The sequence below is a fragment of the Sceloporus undulatus genome, chromosome 6 (genome assembly GCF_019175285.1).
Source record: "Sceloporus undulatus isolate JIND9_A2432 ecotype Alabama chromosome 6, SceUnd_v1.1, whole genome shotgun sequence".
Classification (NCBI taxonomy): domain Eukaryota; kingdom Metazoa; phylum Chordata; class Lepidosauria; order Squamata; family Phrynosomatidae; genus Sceloporus; species Sceloporus undulatus.
The window spans coordinates 2,784,679-2,808,271 of NC_056527.1; the positions used below are offsets into that span (position 1 = coordinate 2,784,679).

The 23,593-nt window shown below is 44.6% G+C and overlaps 1 protein-coding gene across 1 annotated transcript in view; it reads right to left on the bottom strand.

Annotated features, from left to right (window-relative positions):
• Positions 1–16,940, bottom strand: part of SMARCC1 (SWI/SNF related, matrix associated, actin dependent regulator of chromatin subfamily c member 1) — a 115,602-nt gene extending 98,662 nt beyond the window's left edge. Inside the window, exons 1-6 of the mRNA XM_042474761.1 lie at positions 16,382–16,940; positions 11,890–12,009; positions 10,918–11,003; positions 9,754–9,835; positions 9,080–9,172; positions 5,635–5,704 (exon numbers count right to left, since the gene is read on the bottom strand). Of these exons, the coding sequence (XP_042330695.1) occupies positions 5,635–5,704; positions 9,080–9,172; positions 9,754–9,835; positions 10,918–11,003; positions 11,890–12,009; positions 16,382–16,756 (826 nt within the window). The 5' untranslated portion in view covers positions 16,757–16,940. The remainder of the gene's footprint in view (positions 1–5,634; positions 5,705–9,079; positions 9,173–9,753; positions 9,836–10,917; positions 11,004–11,889; positions 12,010–16,381) is intronic.
• Positions 16,941–23,593: the final 6,653 nt, after the last annotated feature.

Sequence of the window (23,593 nt, forward strand, 5' to 3'; positions counted from 1 at the left end):
TAAAACTGATTACAGAAATGGTTGAGAAATAAGTCAGAGATTGAAGACAATTTCTCTGAAGGCTTTTGCAATAATACTCCCCCCCCCCCAAAATAGCAATAGTAAAGGGCTATTTGCTTTGGAGCATATCAATACCCCACCTCCTCTGCTCCAAACCTTCATCCGCAGCAGAGATGGGAAACTGTGTGGTTCGTATACATGTGGCCTTTGGGACCCATGGCAACCCCCACCCCAACTGCCAGCAACTCCCCAGAAAATACATTAAAAAACCCAACTAACAATTTTTAGACCAAGAAATGTTTTTCAATGCTAAAATACAGTTGGCCTTCCATATTGGCTGCTTTGACTTTTACATATTTGATCATTTGTGGATGTGATTGATTTATCTCTAGACATTGACCACAGAGTCATGCTGGAGGACCTAGACATTCCTAGAGAAAACAATTCTCCAATGACATTATATCATCCCCCTCTTTTGGGTGGCCCTGACCCTCAAAGCCCAACTAGGAGGGATAAGACATTATTTTTGTTTGTCAAAATAGCAGCACAGCTGCAGCCTTCTAGGACATGCTTAAACCCAGGGCAGACAAAGTACGGAGCCAGCTGCTGGCTACTTTTTAAGTACGGTATTTTCTGGCGTATAAGACTACTTTTTAACCCAGGAAAATCTTCTCAAAAGTCAGGGGTCGTCTTAAATGCCGGGTGTCGTCTTATAGGGCGGGTGCTGAAACCTCTGAGCTGAACTGGAGAATCTGCGGTCACCGCATATGGTGGGGGGAGCTCAAAAACGGCCGCAGCCACATCCCCACCATATGAAAGCAGCAAGGGTGGCGCTGTTCAAGTACAGTAGAAGAAAATCCACTCATCAGGATTCGTGGAAAGAAGTGACTTAACGCGGTCCCGATGACAAGGTGAGGGGGCACCTCACCGGGAAGGTGTAAGTGAAGGGAGGAGCAAGTTGCAGGTGACCGAGACAGCCGGGGTATGGAAAAAAGAGCTGTGTTTGCACTACTGCTCTGATAGTCTTGGAGACAGGGAGGGCTGGGCAGGCAGGGAGAACTGACCAATCCAAGAAGGCTTTGTATACAAGTTTTCCTGCTAAGTACCTGCATGTCATAAGCATTTGAATTAAAATTACCATACTGAAATCAAATCTGATGTTTTTTTAATTTTTATTTGTTGTACATTGGAAGAGGGGTAGTCTTATATGGCAAGTATATCCCAAACTCTATATTTTAACTGGAAAAGTTGGGGGTTGTCTTATACGCTGGAAAATATGGTATTTTTGATTCCTTCATATGTTGCTCTTTCATGAAATGTCCACTGTCTTAGCCAACCTGGGAATCCTGAAAGGGACATGTACTCTAAACACATTTACTACAGCATTTCAGGTTCAAGGGCATTTCACATGGAACATAGTCCTGTTGATGCTTCCCTTTGAGCAGTATAATTGCTTTGCAAAAGTTTGGATTTCTTGGATCGCCTTGAGCTTTCCAAAAATTCACACAACATTTAAATGCTTTAAATTAATAATACTAGCCATGCCACAAACAAAGAATTGATGAAGCTCTTAAAGCAGAATATTTCAGAATCTTGCAGTCTCAAACCATTCCATGCAATGAAGAAAACGTCATGTATTCACACCGCTTTAAGGACGCTGTGCTAGTTACAGTAATCTTATATGTAGTAAGAGAGCAAAGGGAATAGGGTTGGGGGAGATGAATGGTGGGTCATGGAGAGTTCAGAGAGAGAAGACACTCAGCCATGGCTATTGCTTCCAGCCAGCTTCCACACTTGCAACCTCCTTCTGGGTCCTAACGCCTGGAAGAGCCTTTCCTCCCAGACCCCATTTCTGCCATTAAAATGCCTTTATCCAACAGGACTGTCTCAGGCTAAGAAGCAGCACCACCACAAAGCATTCCTTTCCCCTCATCTTCTCCTTTGCTAGCATTCTCAACAGCTGGCCAAGTGCTTTGCAAGGACAGGTTGGGCTAATCTGCAAGCAGCCTTTTAAAAAAATAATAATCATGCTTTCTTACAGATAAAGAAAACATAGCCAGGCTTTCAAGTGATATTTCATTCCCAGAAATCCTCCTATAAGAGAGGTGTAGGCTGACACAACAGAATCAGGTCTTGTAAGAGTTTAGAGTGATGCATAAATGTTTCTCTCACCATTAAGACTACAGCAAAGAAATCTGCTGCCATTTCCTTTAAAAACTGCCAAGACCTTTTACATACATTGTGTGAGAGCAAACCTCTGATTTGCAACTGCTTCTGTGGAGAAGATAACATCATTTAGAGAGCTAGCATGCTGTAGTGGTTTGAGCGCTGGACTAGGAGTCTGAAGACCAGGGTTGCAATCCCTGCTTGGCCATGGAAACCCGATGGATGACCTTGGGCAAGTCAGACTCTCTCAGTCTCCCTCTGAACAAATCTTGCCAAGGAAACTCAATGATGGGGTTGCCATAAGGGATCGGCACTGTGTTTCTGCCCACTGACTGCAACTGTTTTTTGAATTGTTTTTTTCGCTCACCAAGACTGGCCATGAACTGAGTAGCATTGGTCTAAAAGCAGAGGACAAGAGAGGAGCTGTGCCCCCTCCACAATACTTGGGGGGCTAAAGATTGGGAGAATTTCACTTTCCCAATAGCAACAGGCTTATCCAAAGATACTCTACAATCAACATTCTTTCTCAGACTGCTTATAGAACAGCTCTGCTTTATCCTTGTAGCAAAGGAAGAAAAACATGAGCACACAAATGGATGGCAGCATTGAGACCACCTGAGGCATCACCAGAACATCATTCCAGTTTGTTTATCAGCTACACAGAACAACTCTTTAAACAGAGCAATTGATTTCAGATCACAAAAGTGTGTGTGGGTCAGGGGAGGGGAGGGAAAGAACTGATCACAAAGAACCCAGTGCAGCCATTGTCAGAATAGAAAACACACAGCAAAGAGAAGCTGGATTGCTCAAGGCTGCAAAATAGAGAAATGCTGCCATCTAGTGCCTCAGCTACACCTCCGGCTGAGGAAAGATTTTTTCAAAGTGGGGGGGAAATTTATACGGTACACAACTATATTGAAAAATTAATACATATTTGGTGTTCAAATCTCTTTTCATTGGGGAATGTGTCAAAATTCAGCTAGAACCAGCCTGGAGCAATGGTCTGAGTGTTGGAGACCAGGGTTCAAATTTCCATTCAGACATGGAAACCCACTGGGTAATCCTGGGCGAGTCACTCTCTCACAGCCTCAGAGGAAGGCAAAGGCCAAAAACCCTCTGAACCAATCTTGCCAAGAAGACCCTGCGAGAGGTTCACCTTAGGATCATCATAAGTCAGGAACGACTTGAAGGCACACAACAACATGGAAACCTCATGTGTCAAGGTAGCCTATTTTTTATTGATTAAACGTGAATGGCAGTCTGTCAATACATGCTGGCTGAGTTACAAAACAAACTCTAGGGAAACTGAGGCCCCATTTCAAAACACTCCTTCTCCCACTGAGTTGTGTGCTAGGCATTTTTGTACTGCTAGTAACAGGAGAGTATATGCCCGGAAACAGTTAAAGGCAAGAGTCCTTTCACACCACACAATTATAGCACTATAATTCCACTTTAACTGCCATGGCAACATCCTATGACATCCTGGGACCTGGAGTTTAGAGATATTTAAAATTCTCAGCTAGAGCGCTCTAATGACACTCCAACTACAATTCCCAGGATTCCACAGTATCCCACCATGGAAGTTACAGCGGACTCACAGCACTATAACTGTGTAATGTGAAAGGGTCCCAATCCTCTTTGTGTGGGGAGATATACTTGTGTTACTCTCCTGTTTCCCAGCAGCTCACGAGTCCTTGGTTGCTGCCTTTCTACACAGCTGATGTTTCTACACCAACCAGCCTTCACTGACGTCAAGTTGGGGCTGCTTTCACATTATATGCAAATATCTAAGCACTGTCTTGGGAGGCTTGTCACACACCATCTGAAAATGGCTTTGTGAAATAGCTCCAATTTCAAGACATAGGTGCTCCACATAAGGCATGCACTCCACAGGAGGTACTGTTTGCCCATTCGCTTTCTGTGGGACAACCACAAGATACTGTCATCCAAGCATCGCTGTTAACTCCCGTCTTGTATTTCCCTAGAGACTCTAGAAAAACTCCCTTCTTTAAAAAAAGAGAAGCGAGAGTGTAACTTCCACAGAATGTGGACAAGAAAAAGTTACAATGTGGTGGGAGGAGTGATCCCATCCCATTTTCATAACTGGTGCCAACCTCCTCTGAATACACCTAACTACATTTCCTCAGACACAGTACAAGGTGTTGGTTATCACCTTTAAAGCCCTACATGGCTCGGGCTCAATCTATCTAAGGGATTGCCTGCTTCCATACGATCTGCCCCATACACTCAGGTCCTCTGGGAGGAATTTATTACAGCCCTTAAAGACCAGGCTGATGGCGATCTCCCAGAGGACATTTTCTGCAGCCGCTCCCAATTTATGGAATGGCTGCCGGACGAGATCCGTCAAATTACCAATCTAGAGAGCTTCAAAAAAGCCATTAAGACGGATCTCTTCCAGCAGGCCTTCCCAGAATAAAATACTCAGCCACGAATAAGACTTCCCATCTAGTAAACGCTTCCCATGATCATTTTATTTGGATTAGTTGGTTTTTAATATGTAGTTTTTAATCTTATACTGTTTAATCTTATTTTAAGGGGGGCATTATACACACACACACACACACACACACAGTTGGCCCTTCTTATACACGGATTTTTTATACACGGATTCAAGCACACACGGTTTGAAAATGTTCCAAAAAAGTATAAAGTTACCTTGATTTTCCTTTTTTTTTATAAGGGACACCATTTTGCTCTGTCATTATATGTAATGGGACTTGAGCATACAGTACATGGATTTTGTTATACACAGGGGATCTTTGAACCAAACCCCAGCGTGTAACAAGGGTCCACTGTATGTATGTATGTATATGTGTGTGTGTGTGTGTGCATGGGGATGTATTTTAACTTGTTGTACGCCACTTTGATTGCCTGGCAAAAAGCGGGATAAAAATAAAAAAAATATTATTATTTATTAGATTCTTCCTGCTGCTTTTAAATTTCTCATGTTTACCCTCATAAAAGAATCTTCTTTGTTATCAAAATCAAGGCTATAAACTGTGTGGGGCAGAGGCCTTATATTTCTTTCCGTTAAGTGCCATGGTATATGGATAATATAATCAGGTTCAGTGTGAACCTCAGTGCTCTAAAGCTTAGCAATATAATTGCTCCACATTTTCCCAGAAACACCCAAACCAGTTCTTATATTTGCCACTAGCACCCTGAACGAAAAAGGGTGTGTGATCAAAATACCTCTGAGGCTTAAGGCTACCACATTTCTGCTTGCTATTCTATAATAACAAGCAATGTCTTCTTCCCAAGGGAATCCATACCACATTCTTTTTGAAATCTTAGTGACCATGTCACCCAACTAAAGGGACTGATACAAAATACGACATTTACTTTAAAATATTTTTACCCCACCTTTGATCCAAAGACCTTAGAGGCTGTTCACAACATAACATTCCAAAAGTACAACAATGAAATACGAAACAAAAAACTCTTTACCTTCATCCAATGAGGTAGGAACAGGATAAACATGGTGGGTGGCTTTAGACTTGTCTTCTGTGACTGTGCCCTAGGAAACAGCAGATATGGATTATTGCATCAGAAATATGTAGAACAAGAACAAATGTGTTCCTTCTCTACGGATATGCCAAGTTTGGAGTCCGAGTGCAACATGACATTTCCTGACATTAGACAAGTCATTTCCTGGCCCAGATTCCTAATCTGAAGTGTGGGAATAGAAGTAGTGTGGCTGTTTTACAAATTGCAGCTATGTGACTTATATCTAATCTCCAGAGTAATAGCAAAGCTACTCAGCAGCTCTGGGAATACCTGGAAAAAACAATTTGAACAAGGGAGGGAGGGCAGATTGTCAAGTGAAGGTGGAGCCATTCCAGCCTTAGGAACAAAATGACAGAGTATAGACTGTGTCTGGTCACAAAGATCCATGCCTCTATAGCAAATTTGTCTATTTGCTATTTTCCTTACCCCATCTCACATCACAAAAATACTGTCTTATATGAACTAACATTGGCCCAATACAGACAGGCCAAAATAAAGCTGCTTCGGGCCACTTTGGAGGTACGCTATTTAAATGATGCATGCGTCCCAAGAGTCCGGAAGTCACGCCAAAGCCACAGTCCAGGCCTAAGGACTAGAGCACATCTTTGGTGCAGCTTCCAGACTCTTAGGACGCATGCATCATTTAAACAGCATACTTCCAAAGTGGCCCGAAGCAGCTTTATTTTGGCCTGTCTGCATGGGGCCACTGTTTAGTATGCAAAGGGATCTTATAGCACCTTTGAGACTATCTGAAAGAAAGAAATTGGTAGCAGGAGCTTTCATAGACTTGAGCCTACCTGTTCAGATGCATGTTTAGTAAACGTAACGCAAAGAATAAAGCTATCACATATTCAGATTAGGTTTAAGGCTTGTTCACTACCATTGAGGCAAAAGTAACTCGTGTATAAGATATTTTTACATTAAGGCTAATTTTGCGGGGAGGGGTACTACCACTAGATTCTGGTTTCCATTGCTGCATGCCTTCAAGTCTTTTCTGACATATGCTGACCCTAAGGCAACACTGTCATGGGGTTTTCTTGGCAAGATTTCTTCGGGGGGGGGGGGGGGAATGCCATTGCTTTCCTCTGAGGCTTGCACAAAGTCACCCAGGGAGATTCCATGGCTGAATGAGGATTCAAATCCTGGTTTCCCAATGTCCTAGTCCAATGCTCAAGCCACTACTCTAGGCTGGCTCTTCATTTCTAGTTTACTTATGTCTTTTCTAGCACAATGTTCAATCTTACAAGAAGATTCCTAGCTGTCCATTTTAAAACCTTACAAAATTCTAGCAAATATAAGAATTACAGAATGGTCTACGTCACATCTTTGGTTTTTCAGAATGCCTTCACAAAAATAAAACCAAGTGAAGAAATCATGGACAACCAAGCTATAATGCTTTTTTACACACTGGTACTTTGTCTTGTAAGCCTCATTTCACACCCAGCTTCATTTTGCAATGCTTTAACTGGCATATTTATTATTATGTTTCAAATGTTTTCATCGCTTGCTTTTTGTTGTGTTTAAAGCTGTTACCGCTTTGGGAAGCAGTTAATTAAAAAAAGATTCCCATTCTGTTCGTCTTTTTCAGCAATACAAGTGTTGTATATAAAACAACTGTCTTCTACTGCTATTAAATCAATTTCTCCCACCTATAAAATAGTTTCTACATGTAATCAATAAATCCTTTCCCAAAGCTGGTAAATTCAGAATATCTTTTACATTCTCACTGAGAACCTTTTGACTGAATGCTGTAATTTTAGACCAGGTGGAAATATTACTACCTGCTACTTAACAAGTCTGCAGTACAGTCAGCCCTTCTTATACACAGATTTTTTTATACATGGATTCAATCTCCACGGTTTGAAAATGTTCAAAAAAAGTATAAATTTCAAATATCAAACCTTGATTTTCCATTTTTTTATAAGGGACACCGTTTTGCTAAGTCATTATATTTAATGGGATTTGAGCATACATGAATTTTGTTATCGACAGGGGATCTTGGAACCAAACCCCAGCATATAACAAGAGTCCACTGTATTTCTATTCAGAGCCATTATACTCCACTATATAACTTGCAAGCCAATGTACATATCACAAGCTATATAACTTTAGCACCTTTTAAATAAGAAACACTACAAATCTATGAGCAATTCTTAGCTATGACTTCCACCTACAGAAAGGAATTAAGATTTCAGTTGATCAGCATGCTTACAGAAAACTATTCCTCACAGTATTGGTGACAACCAGCCCTCTGATGGAAGGGCATTGTGTAAACATCCTGAGGGCCTTCTCCAGCTACAATGAAAATCAGTTGCTCTACTCCACTTTCTGTAGCCATGATCCTACTCAGCCAACCTCTAACAGAGTGAGAGTCCAAGGAGAAAAGTACCTCTTACCATCTACCCACACCTACTTTCACTCAACTGGGCCCCAGGCTAGAAAGCAGCAGCCAAAACAACAACATAATTGCTACTGGCAGGAAAATCCAGTTCTTACACCTGTGAATACACGTCTAATATACTGTGCTGCCAAAGTCCTTTTCACAGAGACAGCAATATGCAAAACTGAAATACAGCTATCATCTTGCAAGTGACAAAATAACATTTTAAAGACATCTGGGTGAGTGGAAACAAAGAGCCAAATCTACACCAAAAAGTCAAACATGCCACTGCTCTGAGCAGAAGGTTTGAAATGAAATGGGACAGGGAACTGGACTTCACCCTCCCTAAAGCCTCTGTGGGCCAGAAGGGGTCAGGCATATGGCCATTCCTCCGGCAACACAGGGTCTCCAGCCTCAATTCCAGGTAGACCTTTCCCACCCAGCACCTCAGCTGAACATCCAGCTTTACTATCCTTCTTGGATGGGGGAAGGTGGAAGGGAACTGAGCCTGACACAGCTGGCATTGGCAAGAGCTCTGGGGAACAGGAGGTGAGATTCAGCAGGATCACACACTTCCTTTTCCCAATTGAAAAAAGCATAAAGGAAGTGATCTACTTGAGTTGGACAATGGGACTTGAATGGCAGCATGCATATGTGGCTGCACCGCCATTAGGGACAGCCCATTGGGCCCAGTGGCTGCATGTGCACATGGCCACACCACCACTGGGGACAACAGGACTGAGGTTTACAGATTATTTGAGTATCTGCGGCCCGCAACCCCTGTTGTCCCCAGTGGTCCTGCGTGCATGCAGCCAATAGGGACAACAGGACTACCAAGGTCTGACCGACTGTTTTATGTCCCTGTGCCTTAACGTTCCTCTGAGGCTGAGAGAGTGTGACTTGCCCAAGATCACCCAGTGGGTTTCCATGACTTAACAGGGATTCATCCCCTACCTATATAGAAAATCCTGCAACATGCTAAGTGTGACAGTGTACGTTTGTTACCTGATGACGTTTGACAATGTCCTTTAGCTTATTGGCCAACTTGAGCTCAATATCTGGAACGAGGTAGACGGTTGGTCTGCTCAGACAGTTATTCTGAAAAGCAAGGCATTCAATATAAGAAATCAGCAAACCAGTCATGCGAGATTAAATGGCACCAGCATAATCAGATCACTTCCCCTATTTTGGTGGCTATAAAGGTAACAACTGAAAATGACATTTTGTAAGAACAAGCCAGAGTCCTAGCATTGACAGCTAAGAAACATCTGGCCAAATCCAGCTGACCTTGCTTCAGTAATTTACACTGAAAATGATGTATCTCACAAGGTTGCCAAGAAGGTAAAATTAAATCCAAAGGACCTTTGTACCTATTTTTCCAGTTCTGAAAGCATTACTTCCATTTTGTGAATCAAAATAATTGCTCCAAAGCACTGCCTTTCTTTAGAATACAAGTTTCAAATCTACACAACACCCATTTCTATCATTCTCCTGCTTTTGGTCTTAAACAAAAAGAAGCACGTCACAGATGCATGCACTTCCTTCCACAGATGATCACAGAAAGGTTTGTAATTCCTATGCAGTTCACACTCACAATAAGCCTTAAGCCAAGACAGCCTTCTCTACATTGAAAACAGTAAGTATCCCAAAACTAGGTAGTTATTTATTAAAATTCTTGCCTGCACTAATGTTTTTTCAATGTTCATAAACAATTCTACATTTCGATCCATCCGGGAAGGATTCTGCAAGTCAAACCTCCTCCTGCAAAGAAAAAATATTTGCATCATGCTTGACATTTATTTTATTATTTATTCATTTCATTTATATACCACCTTTCGCCCAGAAATGGTGAATTAAAGATGTTTATAATAAAATTTAAAAACAATTAAAATCACCTATGAAACCTTGGTTTTGTTTGTTAGTTCAATATAGCATTATGGCTCTATAGGGCTATGTTATCATATTACAACAATCCACACAGGAAAGTAAAAAAGAGTGTGATAGTTATTCTTTCCCCATAATAAGGCCACACTTCCACCAACAACTGCATCAGAAAGGGTTTTGTAAACACATGCCAAGATACACCTCTTACTAAGCAAGTTGTGACCATTTAGGCTGAAGTGACCCCATATATACAGTATGATGGAGGAAGGAATAATGAATGTAAGTCAGACAATGGATCTCCTATGTACTAATAGTTAGTAGAATGAGTTAAAAAGCACTGAGAACAGCCACAATGATCTAACAAGAAGTAGGAGTTCAAGCAGGAAAAATGTGCTACCTCAATTAACACCATGAATAAGAAAGCACGCAAGCAACCCTAACAAAAGTATATTTTTAGTAATTTATGTAAGCTACATTTGATATCGTTCCAGAACAAACAGCTACAACTAAAATCAAATAAAGTAATAAAAGTGGTCTAAAAGCCAATTATTAACTTTTGTATCAGTCTTTTCTCTACAGAGAAGATTGGAACATTCTATAGATTGGGTTGCTCCTTCCATTTGATCCTAGTAGGAAGAAAAAGGACAGCCTGCCTTTTCAATTTAACCCAATCTATAGGACATTGGAACCTTCTCTGCTGGAAATGGACGTATCACAGGTAAGTACCAACTTTTCTATTTCAGAAAGTCTCTGATGTAATATAAAACCATTATGTCAAAATAATATAAAATACAGGGAAGAATAAAGCACCAGTTCTCCATTTTAAAAAATCCAAATAAACTGATTATCTAGAAGTTGCATGAGATAAAATAATTTCAGCTGCCCATCAAAAATTTGCAGCTTTGGATAAGAGGTGGGAACTTTGTGGAAAAGGTATAAAGAAAAGGCTGAGGACTCACCATCCTTGTTCATTTTTATACTTATAAGCAGCACCAAGAATGTGGCATAGTGTTCCTCCAGCTTTGAAATCCAAGAAGCACTTTGCCTAAATAGAGAAAATATCAAAATGACATCCATATCAGAACACAAAGTGCAAGTAACCTGTTCAAAAATCATTACATAACCAGCCAAGTTCAAACAATATAGATGTCACCCTATTCTCCTCTCTTCCCTCATGCTCCCCGCTCCTTTTCTAAGAGATTTCAAGTTACATTGGGGCTCTTCACACCTGAATCAACATTTGGATAGTATTCTTTCAGACTTTGCTGTTTCTCTCTGTATCTGTGAGGACTAATAACAAAACTGATGTCCTTTTAATAAATGGGGATGTAAAAGCTTGAAGAGGAAACTAACGATTTGCAAATCCACAGTACTGCAAAGATGTACTGGGAAATTTGCCAAAGCATGTGGTGCAGGAGAACTTGTATGAAGGACATGAATTATGTCGTTTTTAAATGTGAAATCCATTATGAGGGTTGAGGGAGGGATTAAACCACGTTACAACAAAAAATTGCCTTATAGTACCTTAAAGACTGACATCTTTTATTTGGCATAGACCTTTGTTCACTTCAGGGAAGCCAGCATGGTGCAGTGGTTTGAGCGCTGGACTATGACTGGAAACCAAATCCCCGCTCTGCCATGAAAATTCCCTTGATTTTGGAGTATTTCAGATTTCCAAATAAGGAAACCTTCAGTAGGTCTGAGTACTAGGACAAGTAGACTGCGGCCTACAGCGAGGGCTAAATTCATTGACCCAACCTTCTGATCCCATGCAAAACAACAGGAGCTCTTTTATTTCTTGGCAATGGTTAGATTCAAACATAGACTTTCACCTTAAAATATAGGCAGCTTCTCCAGAAGCCGACTGGGACTCATCTTCATAGAAAACACAACAGCCGAAGACATGTTACAAGAACATTTTAATGACTCACAGGGAATTTTGTAAAGGCAGGATTGGCAACATGTTTTCCAAAGGCATCTTCCTGGAACTGCAGCAGCTGCACCACAAGTCCAGCCAGTGTTTTATTGGTAGGAGCATCTGCTTGAACGTACTGAAAAGCAAACATTTCCCAAATCAATCTTGGTGCTCTTTTCACATTTGGAAAGTCATTTACAACTTCTAGCAACATTCACACCACGATTTAAACTCAGCTTGAGTCATCATTTTGGCTTTTTAAATTCTAATTTTAATTCTGACTCTCACAATTATATTTCAGGAAGTTGGTAACTAGGCACTAAAAGAACAGCAGCTGTCACTAAATTTAAATCTGCCAAGTTTCTTCAAGCTGATTTTATTGATTTAACTTTCAGGACTTTAAACCTAATCCCAATAAGTTTATATCCCTGTTATTATTATTTTTTAAAACTATGCTAAATTGTCATGAATTCTTTTTTTAGATAACCCCTCAAGATCCACTGCTGTTTTTCTACACCCAAAAGGGGTCTGGGAGCACTTTAATTTCAGAAAATAGACAGGCTGCTAATTTCGGTAACAGTGACAAGTAGACTTTAACGAAATTTGTGTCATCTTCATTTCTGAGATCTCGGCCAGAAAGGGAAAAACACTCAACATGGGTCACACAACCCACCCGATGTAAGGCTTGTAAATAATCTGCCTTCCTTTACCTTTCATACTTTGCTCAGTCCTGTCAATCTGGTCAAAACGGGTGTAAGAATAAGAGCATGCTGCTTGGAGCAATGGGCCATTTTAACAAAACATCCCACTGCTGGGCCTGCATTTCAGAGACAGCCGCCAGACAAGGGGACAGGTGGCCCTTTGTTAGCTCTTCCCAGGGGAAAGCAGAGAGGCGGCAATGCCTCTTCCACACAGAGGCCTCTGCTGCACACACTAAGGAGTGCCATTCAACCAGACAAGTAGAAAATGGGAAGACTGTTCTCTTTCCCCAAAATTCAGGGGAGGAACAGGCCAACCTGGCCAAGTTTCAACTCAGGCTGACCTCCTTTAATTGGCCACTTTCAGACAGCATCAAACCCCAACCTATGAATTGTTCCCAGGATAGCCTTCCAATCCCACACCACAGGCCTCTTCCACACTCCTGACACCCACTAGGACGTCCATTTTGTGTGGCCCATCTACAACCCATTCTTAGCAACAGCAATAGCGGCCTGTTACAGACAGCCTAAATAAAGCTGCTTCGAGTCACAGTGGAGGTATGGTGTTTCAATGATGCATGTGTCCTAAGAGTCCAGAAGTCGCACCAAAGCCACACTTCAGCCTTAAGGACTGGAGCATGGCTTTGGTGTGGCTTCTGGACTCTTAGGATGCATGCATCATTGAAACACCATACCTCCACTGTGACTCGAAGCAGCTTTATTTAGGCTGTCTGTAACAGGCCAGTATTTACATTTTTATACCACTGAACAGTGAATTCATCACTCCCTAAGCAGTAGTAGTTTACAATTTGTAAGCCAATTGCCCCCAACAAGCTGGGTAGTCATTTTGCTGACCTAGGAAAGGACAGAAGACTGAGCCAAGCTTGGAGCCCTGCCTGGGATCAAACTCACAATCTTGTGGCTGCAGGACCTGCATTTAACCACTGTGACACCTACATTCTTCCATCAATTACTGTTGTTGTTGTTGTAGTTATTATTATTATTATTATTATTATTATTTCTTACCCCCTCTTCCCATGGATTGAGATGTGCATCAACAATTAACAACAGCAGTTAAAACACAAATAAAATGTACACATATTAAAACAATCCACATCTGAAATTCATCATCACAGTTTAAAAAAGATCAGGATAACCCTGCTGGAGGAGACCAGTCTTTAATGTGGTTTTCAATCCAGACACCATATTCAGCTGTTTCATCCCTTCCAGCAGGCCATTCCACAGTCCAGGGGTGGCTGAAGAAAATGTCCTCTGGTTGACAGTTGCCAGCCTAGTCCTGGCTGGCTGGAGTAAATGTCTGCCAGATGACCTGAGTACATGGGGTGGGTTATATAGGAGGAGGCAATCCTGTAGGTAACCTGGACCAGGGTTGGATTTTCAGGTCAGCCATGCAACCCACTGGGTGAACTTCAGCCAGTCACATGCTCTCAGCCTCAGGGGAAGGCAATGGCAAATACCCCGCTGGACAAATCTTGCCAAGAAAAAACCTATGATAGTGCCACCTTCGGGGCCCCAGACGCAGAATCAACATGAAGGCACACAACAACAACGAGGTCCGAAACAACTTGAAGGTAGAAAATGGGACAACATTCTGAGCAGTCAGTCTTCAAAGGCCTGCCAAAACAGAAAGGACCTCACATGTCCAGGAAAGGATAGCAGGGAGGGTGGCAGTCTAACCTCCCTAGTAAGGGAATTCAACAGTCTTGGAGCCGCCACCAAGAAGGCCCTGTCTCTCTTCTGTTCCCACCAGATGTACCTGTGAGAGAGAACAAAAGCTTTCCCAAAAGATCTCAAATCACGGACACAGAACATGGGGGAACAGGAGGATCTTCCAAGAAGTCAGACCTGTGTGGTGAAAAGTTTGGAGAGAAGTTTGCCTGAGGGTTGCTCTAAGTCTGGGACAAGATTCCAGCTAAACCTTAGGAAGACCTTCCTGAGAGTAAGAGCTGTTTGAAAGTGGAACACACTCCCTCGGAGGGATGGCATATTGATGATGGAGCAAACTTGTTTTCTGCTGCTCCAGAGACTAAGACCCCGAACAGTGGGTGCAAGCTACAGAAAAAGAGATGCCACCTCAATATTAGGAAGAATGTCCTGACAGTAAGAGCTTTTTGACAGTGGAACACATTCCTTCAGAGAGTGATGGAGTCTCCTTCCTTGGAGGTCTTTGAACAGAGGCTGGATGGCCAACTGTCACAGGGAGGGCTTTGTGAGTTCCTGCATGGCAGAAGGCGAGTTGGACGGAATAACCCCTTGGAGGTCTCTTCCAACGCTATGATTCTACCACCTGAAGGCACAAAGCACCACCACAACACTCTGAAAGGCACGTTTAGGGAAGGATAACAGGGAATAGTTGTGGCATAGTGAGGGGAATAGGAGGACATTCAGGCAGCCCAGGCCTGGGGAGCTCAAATGTCGGTGAGAGGTTCATTTCAGGATTGATCTGAGATGAGATTCCACCTAAACCTCAGGAAGAACTTCCTGATGGTAAGAGCTGTTCAATGGTGGAGGATGCTGCCTCAGTCTCCTCCTTTAAGAACAGCCCCCAAAGGCTAGATGATGGCCATGTGTCGGGGGTGCTTTGATTGGGGTCTCTTCCAAGTCTAGGGTCCTACAATCTGAAGGCAGAAAACACCACAGCTTTCTGAAGGGCATGTTTAGAGAAGGATAATGTGGGGTACTGGGGGGAACAGAAGGATCTTAACCTAGCCTTGAGCCGGGGGGGGGGGGGGGTCTTGCTTCAAATCATGCTGACCTGAGGGTTGCTCTGAGGACCCGAAGGGGCAAAAGAACAGCACAACACCCTGGAAGGCACATTTAGGGAAGGACAGCCATGAATAGTCACGGGGGACTAGGAGGATCTTCATACATCACCTAGCTCTGAGCCCTGCGGGGAGTTCAAATCTTGCCAAGGAGAAGTTCCTCAGAGTCACAGACGACCCGAAGGCACAAAGCAACACCATAACACTCTGAAAAGGCACGTTTCAGGTAGGATAGCTGGGAAGAGTAGTTGGGGAATAGTCAGATCTTCAAATAACCTAGACTTGAATAGTGTGGGGAGTTCAAATCTTGCTGAGAAATGGCCTTTCAGGGTTTATCTAAGTGAGAGACGCAAAGCAACACCATCACACTCTGAGCCCTGTTTCAGGAAGGACAGCAGGGAATGGCAAGGCGGAGGGGGAGGACGAGAGGATCTTCAGGAGCCGGGTGCAGAGTTCAAATCTTGCTGAGAAGTTCCTGGCAGGGTTTGAGACAACCTGAAGGCACAAAACAACAACAACACTCCAGAAGAAGCATTTAGAGAAGGACAGCAGGGAATAGTAGTTGGAGGGATAGGAGGATGTTTAAAGAACCAGCCCTGAGCCGGGTGGCAAGTTCAAATGTGGTCGGTCTAAGAGTCTGAGGTGACCTGAAGGCACAAATCAACAGTAGCAGACTCTCAAAGGCATGTTCAGGAAAGGAGAGCAGAGGAAAGCCTGGGAAGAGCAGGCAAGAGCAGGATCTGAATCTAGCCCTGAGCCGGTGGCGAGTTCAAATCTTGCCAGGGTTTAAGATACTCTGAAGGCTCTGAGACGCAGGTTCAGGGGAAGAATGGCCACGAAGGGTCCCTGCGGGAGGATTCCTAGGGCTGCCTCCACACTCGGGAAATAGCAGCCCCCTTTTTAATGCCCCTGGCTCTAGGGCTATGGAATTCTGGGAGCTCCGCTCCGGGCCCACAACCAACTCCAGCTCCCAGAATTCCATAGCCCTAGAGCCAGGGGGCATTTGGGGCTCCCTTCCTCGACCCACCTTCTTGCAGTGCTTCCCGAGCCAGACCCGGGCGGCGTCGAGCTGGGAGACGGTCTCGGGGCTCTCCCAGAACTTGGCGGCGGGGCCTCCGTCCTTGCGGCGGGAGACCGGAGGCGACGGAGAGGCGCCCGAGGCCGAGGAGGCGGTCGAGGAGGAGGAGGAGGAGGCGGCGGCTGAGGCGGGGGGCGCCGCGGCTGAGGGCAAGGCCGGCGGCGCTGCTGGGGCTGCCGTCGCCGTCGTCGTGGTCGCAGCAGCAGCAGCAGCAGCGGCGGCGGCGGCCATGTTCCTGGTGGCGGGCCTGCCTCGCTTCCTCCCGCGCCGCCTCCCGCGCCACCGCCGGGGCCCTACGCCTGCCACTCTCCTGGCCCCGCGCATGCGCAGAGCCCCAAGGACGACGACTCCGCGGCGGAGGCCACACCGCCGCCAACGCCCTCCCTCTCTCCCTCCTCCCCCTCCTCCCTGGCTCCCCGCGCGCACGCGCAGAAGAACCGCCTCCTCTGCTTCTCTAGACGCGCTCTCGCCGCCTCTCTCCCCTCCCGCGACGCCGGCTCTTCTCTTCGGTTGCAACGGCGCATGCGCAAGGAGCCTCACCACTGCGCAGGCGCCAGCGAGGGAGCAAAGAAAGAAAGACAAGGAGCTGAACCCGCGCATGCGTGTTCCAGCTTTTTTTGTCCTGCGCGCATATGAGTTTCCCCACGCGCATGCGCACTAACAAAACAGGCCCTTATTGTTTTCCCCGAGGAGTTTTTGTGAGGGAGGCACCGAGAGGTTCTCTCTCGCCCCGGAGTTAGCGGAGAAGAAGCTGCCCTCTCCAGGCTCCTCCTCATCCTTTTCCCAGGCTGCCCAGGGATGCGATGTCCATTTCCTTTTGACCTGGCCGGCATTTTTGGCGGGAAGGGAAGAAGAACAACGATTAAGGCCGTCCTCCCTCAGGAAAAAAAAGAGGGGGCGAAAAAAAGCCTCTCAGTTCTGCTCCCTCTGAGGAGAAAAGACGCAACAAATAAGCCGCTTTCTCCACACGGCGTTACATTTTAACGACACCCCCAATTACTCGTTATCAGCTCCCTCAGAATGTAGCAACGCACGTAACGCCGCCGGAAAAAAGGCATTCTGTGGACATAAATGGTGCAAATCCATTATGTTTTGAGAGATTTGGTACCGTTTTAAGCCTTTGTCTGGCTCTTTGCTATGGAATTCTGGGAGTTGGAGTTTGTCGTGGGCCCAGAGCGGAGCAGAGCTTAAGGAAGGCCCCACAACAAACTCCAACTCCCAGAATTCCATAGCAAAGAGCCAGACAAAGGCTTAAAACAGTACTAAACCAGGTTATTTCACCAATATGGATGCAGCCAAACTCTTCCAGAGCCAGAAAAACCCCTCAAAACAAAAACCCTGAGGGAAAAGTCTTGACAGAAAGCTTCTAGAAAATTCTTTCTGACTTCGGCTAAAAGTAACTTGGCTGCGGTTGCTTTGGGGAGAGGCCCTCCTTTGTGCACACACAGAGTTACTAGTCAGTTGCAGCTCCCTTGACATCAGGAAAGGTGCCTCACTTTTCACCCCTTTCTGAGGAATTCACCCCAAACAAGAGGGGAAAAGTTACTCTTTGTCGCTTCAGGGGTTGCTTTGGAAGGAAAAGTAACCCAAAGTCTTTGGGGCCACCAGCGAAGATAAGGCTTTTCTTTGCATAAGGTTTCAAAGAATGGTAGAGTTGGAAGAGACCCCAAGAAGGGCCATCCAGTCAAAAGCCCCTTCTGCCATGCAGGAACTCTCCATCAAAGTATACCATCCAAAGAAGGAGCCTCCACCACAATCTCTGAGGGAGCTCTTACTGCCCATTGCACCATTGGGTCCTGTTCTCTGGAGCAGCACAAAACAAGCTTGCTCCCTCCCTTCAAGTATTTAAACAGGGCTATCGCATCACCTCTTATGCCTCTCTTCTCCAGGCTAAACATACCTAGTATCTCCCTAAAGTGTTCCTCATAGGGTTTCTTGGGCCTGTTACAGACTGCCAAAATAAATCTGCTTCGGGTCTCTTTGGAGGTATGCTGTTTAAATGATGCATGCATCCTAAGAATCCGGAAGTTGCACCAAAGCTGCACTCCAGTGCTTAGGAATGGAGTGTGGCTTTGGCATGACCTCCGGACTCTTAGGACCCATGCATCATTTCAACAGCATACCTCCAAAGAGACCCGAAGAAGCTTTATTTTGGCAGTCTGTAACAGGCCTTGGTTTCCCAGGCCGTTCCCCATTTTGGTTGCCTTCCTCTGGACACTCTTTAGCAAAGCCGGTTGCCATGAACTGGAAATGAGTTGAAGACACACAATGGCAGAGCAGTCCTTCTCTAAGCTGACCTTTCTAGCAATGCTATCCAGGCTTTGAGAAAGGAGGAGGAGGAGGAAGAGGAAATGGTGACATTTGTCACTTTTAGGGTTTCCTTTTTTTAAAAAAACAGTAGCGTTGTCCCTCCACATTTGGAGCTTTGACTTTTGCAGATATGATTATTTGCGGATTTGATTAACATGTTCTCCCTAAGAATTTCTAAGTCCTCCAGCACAACTCTGCTGGAAGTTGACCACAGAGTTGCACCAAAGGACCAAGAAATGCCTTGAGAACACACTTTGTGGGCATTTGTAGGTCTTCCATCATGGCTCTATGATCAACTTCTGGCAGATGTAGACCATAGAGTTGCACTGGAGGACCTGGAGATTCCTAGAGGGATGTTCTCTCAGATATGTCTTTTTTATTTGAGGTTTTTCCACATTCATGGGGGACCTTTGCCTCGAACCCCAGCAAATGTGGAGGGACTACTATAGTCACAGCATGAGAGCAAGCCTTGGGCAGTACAGTCAGCCCTCTGCATTTGTGGCTTTGACTTTTGTGGATTTGATTAACACATTCTCTCTAGGAATCATCAGGTCCTCCAGGGAAATTCAGCTGGGAGTTGATCATAGAGTTGTGCTGGAGGACCTACCGATTCCTAGAGGGTCCTCTAGCATGATTCTATGGTCAAATTCTGGCAGACTATAGAGTTGTGCTGGAGGAGCAAGATTCCTAGAGAGGTGTCCTCTCAGGTAAAGAGAATAGTGTTTTATTTGCATTTCCCCCACTTTCATGGGGCACTGTGCCCCTAACCCCAGCGAATGTGGAGGCCCTCATGTAGTCAGAGGGTTGGACTAGGACTCTGGGAGATCAGGGTTCACATTCCTGCTCAGCCCTGGAAACAGCTCAGGCTGGCCTTGGGCCAATCATACTCTCAGACCTAAGAGGAAGGCAAGAGCAAACATCGGAATAAATCTTATCAAGGATAGAGTGGGAGCCAAAGGCACATACAGTATAAACTTGTGTCTGAGCCTAGAGATTTTAGTCAACATTTGACTTGCAAAACCTGGATCAACCATGGGCCAAAGTACTACATCTTGTTGGGTGAGCTTCAAGACATTTCCAACTTATGGTGACCCTAAGGGTTTCCTTGGCAAGATTTGTTCAGAGGAGAAGGTTGTTGCTCTTGTTGTATGCCTTCAGGTCCTTTCCTCTTAGCAAAAAAGGAACCATCCCCTTCTCTGAGTAGAATGGCGGAAGGCAAGAGCTTATCTCTCCCAGGGACCCCTAAAAGCAAGACCAGCCAAGCCCCTCTTTTCTCTCTGCTGCGGAGCCGCTTCTGGCCGCTTGAATACCTGGGAGGGAAAACAGTGGCGGCAGCAGCTCTTTGGTGATTCCTCTCAAAGGAGTGCATTTGAGTTGGCATTGTGCTTTGCAGGGTTTGAATTGACACAATTCTGTGTCTGTCAGCATTTCTAGCTTAAAATCTGGCCAAGTTACCACATTAAAGCAAAAGGCTATAGTCACTGCTAATGTAGTGGCTGTTTTCTTTGTCCTTTTTGGTCATGTTCACATTTTCCTAGCCCTGCAGGAGACTGCTTGCCTCTCCTACACAACACACAGCCACCATTTATAGTAGTTCCCTCCTCATCCTTCTCTGCAAGAAATGGTGCGCTGACTCCACCTGTGACTTGGATATTTTTAGCAACCAACTTGCTGGCCTTGGTCCTGTAACAGAAGACATTCCTTCAGAAAGATTGTGGATCGAGTGGTGACATGAGAGCAGCAGTTCCTCAGAGGGGAACATCAAATGCGTTAGGCAATGGGCTTGAGGCAGAAGGATCCTCCTAAGGCTTTTCTTAGGAGCAGCAGGCAAGACTAATGCCCAGAGCGCAGGGTTCATCCCTAAGGCATTTGCCTTTGCCCTTGCCCTTTGGGGGCAAATCTTGCCTGCTGCTCCTATAAAGAGTTGTTTCATTAAAGCCTTGTTGAACTTGTGTATGATAATTTCATTTTTTAAACTCACCTGTGCACATCTTCCTGGTTTTCTAGTTACTGGAACTCCATTCCACTGCCACCACCTTTTCTTTCTGTTGAAGATGGCTCCCAGACTTTAAGACTGGACTTGAGACTCAACTTGAAGCTTGACGGTAGAGACCTGGAGCAACAGCCTTGAATACATCGCTGATAGAGACAGGTTTAAAGTTTCAAGGAGGCCTTTCCTACTCTCAAGTAGAGAATCACATTGTATTGCTGCAGAGATCTTGCAGCACCTTTGAGGCTGAGCTTTTGTAGACTTCAGTCTACTTCCTCGGGTGCATTTGATCACTGTATTTTTTGTTCTTGAGAGGGCCAATGTGGGTAGTGCTTGCAGGACCTAAAGTGATGCTCTGTGCACCAGCTAAAGACAGTATGGGTCTCGGATTACTGGGTCTAAGACCAGCATGTCCCTCCCTCCTAATCCGACTGTGCATGTTTTTAAAAAACATCTTTGCCAGGTAAAGAAACTTTGGGTTTGAAAGCTAGCACTAAGATTTTTGTGCTTCTTTGTTGTTTTAGCAAAAGAGTTACTCCAAGATAGACATACTGTATCTTTAGGTCATTGTTACTGTGTAATTATTACACTAGCTATTTATTTTTAAATGACCTTCACTGAAGTCATTGATACAAGAGGCTGAATAGCAGGGCAGACCCCTGTGGCACCCCACTGGCCCCTTCTCTCCTGGGTGGAGAAGAGGAGCCATCGCTGAGCACCGTGGTCATCTGCCAGGGACTGCTTCCATGCCTGTGTCTTTTCATTGCATTTTCATAAAAACATGCCACAGGCCAGCAGCCAATGGCTTGCCGACCAGCACTTGACAGACAATGCCAGAGTTGAAAGGAAAGGTGTTACAGCACAGCGCCAGTGTTCAGCATTCCATTTATACGGCATTATTTGCACCAGATAAACTCAAATAGGACTGAGCCCATTGCAACAGGTTGTCTTCAGAGGCAGTGTGTGCAAAACAGACTCAAGATCCTTCTTGAAATATATCTCAGGAAAGGGTCTGCTCTCAAGCCCCAGAAAACTCAAGCCAGTTCTCCAACCATGTTCAAATACATTTTTCAAGTTTCAAGAGTACAGACTCAGGTGTGGGGTCTTTGTTAGGGTTTCCTAAAAGGGAAGGGCATCACTGCTCTGTGTCTCCTACATTATACCTGTTGCTAGTGAAAACCAAGCAGCTTGATCTACCCCAGAGGGACTTAATTTTCATTCATTCATTTGCAGATTTCCTCCAGATTTTTATAGTGAGTGTTGTCTCCTCAGGAACTAAAATAGGTCAAAATGGAAGCAGAGGCAGCTGGACTTGGTGCAATATGGTCTAGATCAGTGGTTCTCAACTTCCAGATGTTTTAGATGGCAGCTCTCCAGAATCCTTGACTATTAGCCAGGGCTTCTGACTAGAGCGGGCCCTTGATATCTGCTGGGATTTGGTTCCAGAACCCTCTGGAGATACCAAAATCCATGGATGCTCAAGTCCCATTTTATATAATGGGTAATAAAATGGTGTCCCTTATATAATAAATAAAATAATAAAAGTTTTATTTTTATACTGCTTTTCCTACAGATCAAAGCAGTTCTCAAGTCATTAAAACTCTATGACCCATGTCATAGTACAATATATCATACAAATCCAAAAATACAAAGTTTAAAAACATACATAACAGCAACTGGGCATCAGATATCAAGCTATTCCAGTAGGGACTAATTTCTCTACAGCAAGTCGGGAGGGTATGCTACCTGGAAGAGATAAGTTTTCAATGCCTTCTTAAAGGCTTCTAATGTCGAACTGAGTCAAATCTCTTCTGGGAGACGTTCCAATGGGTTGGAGCTATTGCTGAATAAGCTCTTTGATACGTTGCTGCCAATCTTACCTTTGGCCATTCAAGAACATATTTCCCTGTTGTTCTGAGGGTACGGGGCAGATTATGTAGGGAGAGGCGCTCCCTCAAGTAACTCGGGCCCAAGCCACATAGGGTTTTATAGGTAACGACCAACATTTTGTATTGCGCCCGGAAGCTAATTGGCAGCCAGTGTAAAGATTTTAGTACAGGTGTTATATGGGCGGTTCTAGACGTTCACGCGACCAATCTGGCTGCAGTGTTCTGAACTAACTGAAGCTTCCGAACCTGGTACAAAGGTAGCCTCATGTAGAGCGCATTACAGAAATCCAAGCGAGAGGTTACCAGTGCATGTACTACAGTTTCAAGGTCCTTTTGGTCCAGACAGGGACACAGTTGGCGTATCAGCTGAAGCTGGTACCAGGCACTCCTGGCCATCGCATCCACTTGAGATGATAACTGTAGAGATGATGCAAGCTACAGGAAAAGAGATTCCACCTGAACATTAGGAGGAACTTCCTGACAGTTAGGGCTGTTCGACAATGGAATGCACTCCTTCCTCGGAGGGTGATAGAGTCTCCTTCCTTGGAGGTCTTTAAACAGAGGCTGGATGGCCATCTGTCGGGGATGCTTTGAATTGGATTTCCTGCATGGCAGGGGGTTGGACTGGATGGCCTTAGTGGTCTCTTCCAACTCTACGATTCTATGATTCTATGAGTCCAGGAGTACTCCCAAACTGCGGACTTTGTCCTTTAAGGGGAGTGTAACCCCGTCCAGGACTGGATGGCAAATTTCCCTGTCTAGATTTGGGGCACCTATCAGGAGTACCTCTGTTTTCTCTGGATTCAGCTTGAGTTTGTTTTCCCTCATCCAGCCCATTACTGATCCCAGGCAGGCATCCAGAGAGGAGGTGCCATCCTTAGTCACTGTGTCAGTCGGAGACATGGAGAGAGAGATATAAAATGGCAAAAATCAAGGTTTGCTTTTAAGAATTTATATGTTTTTGAATATTTT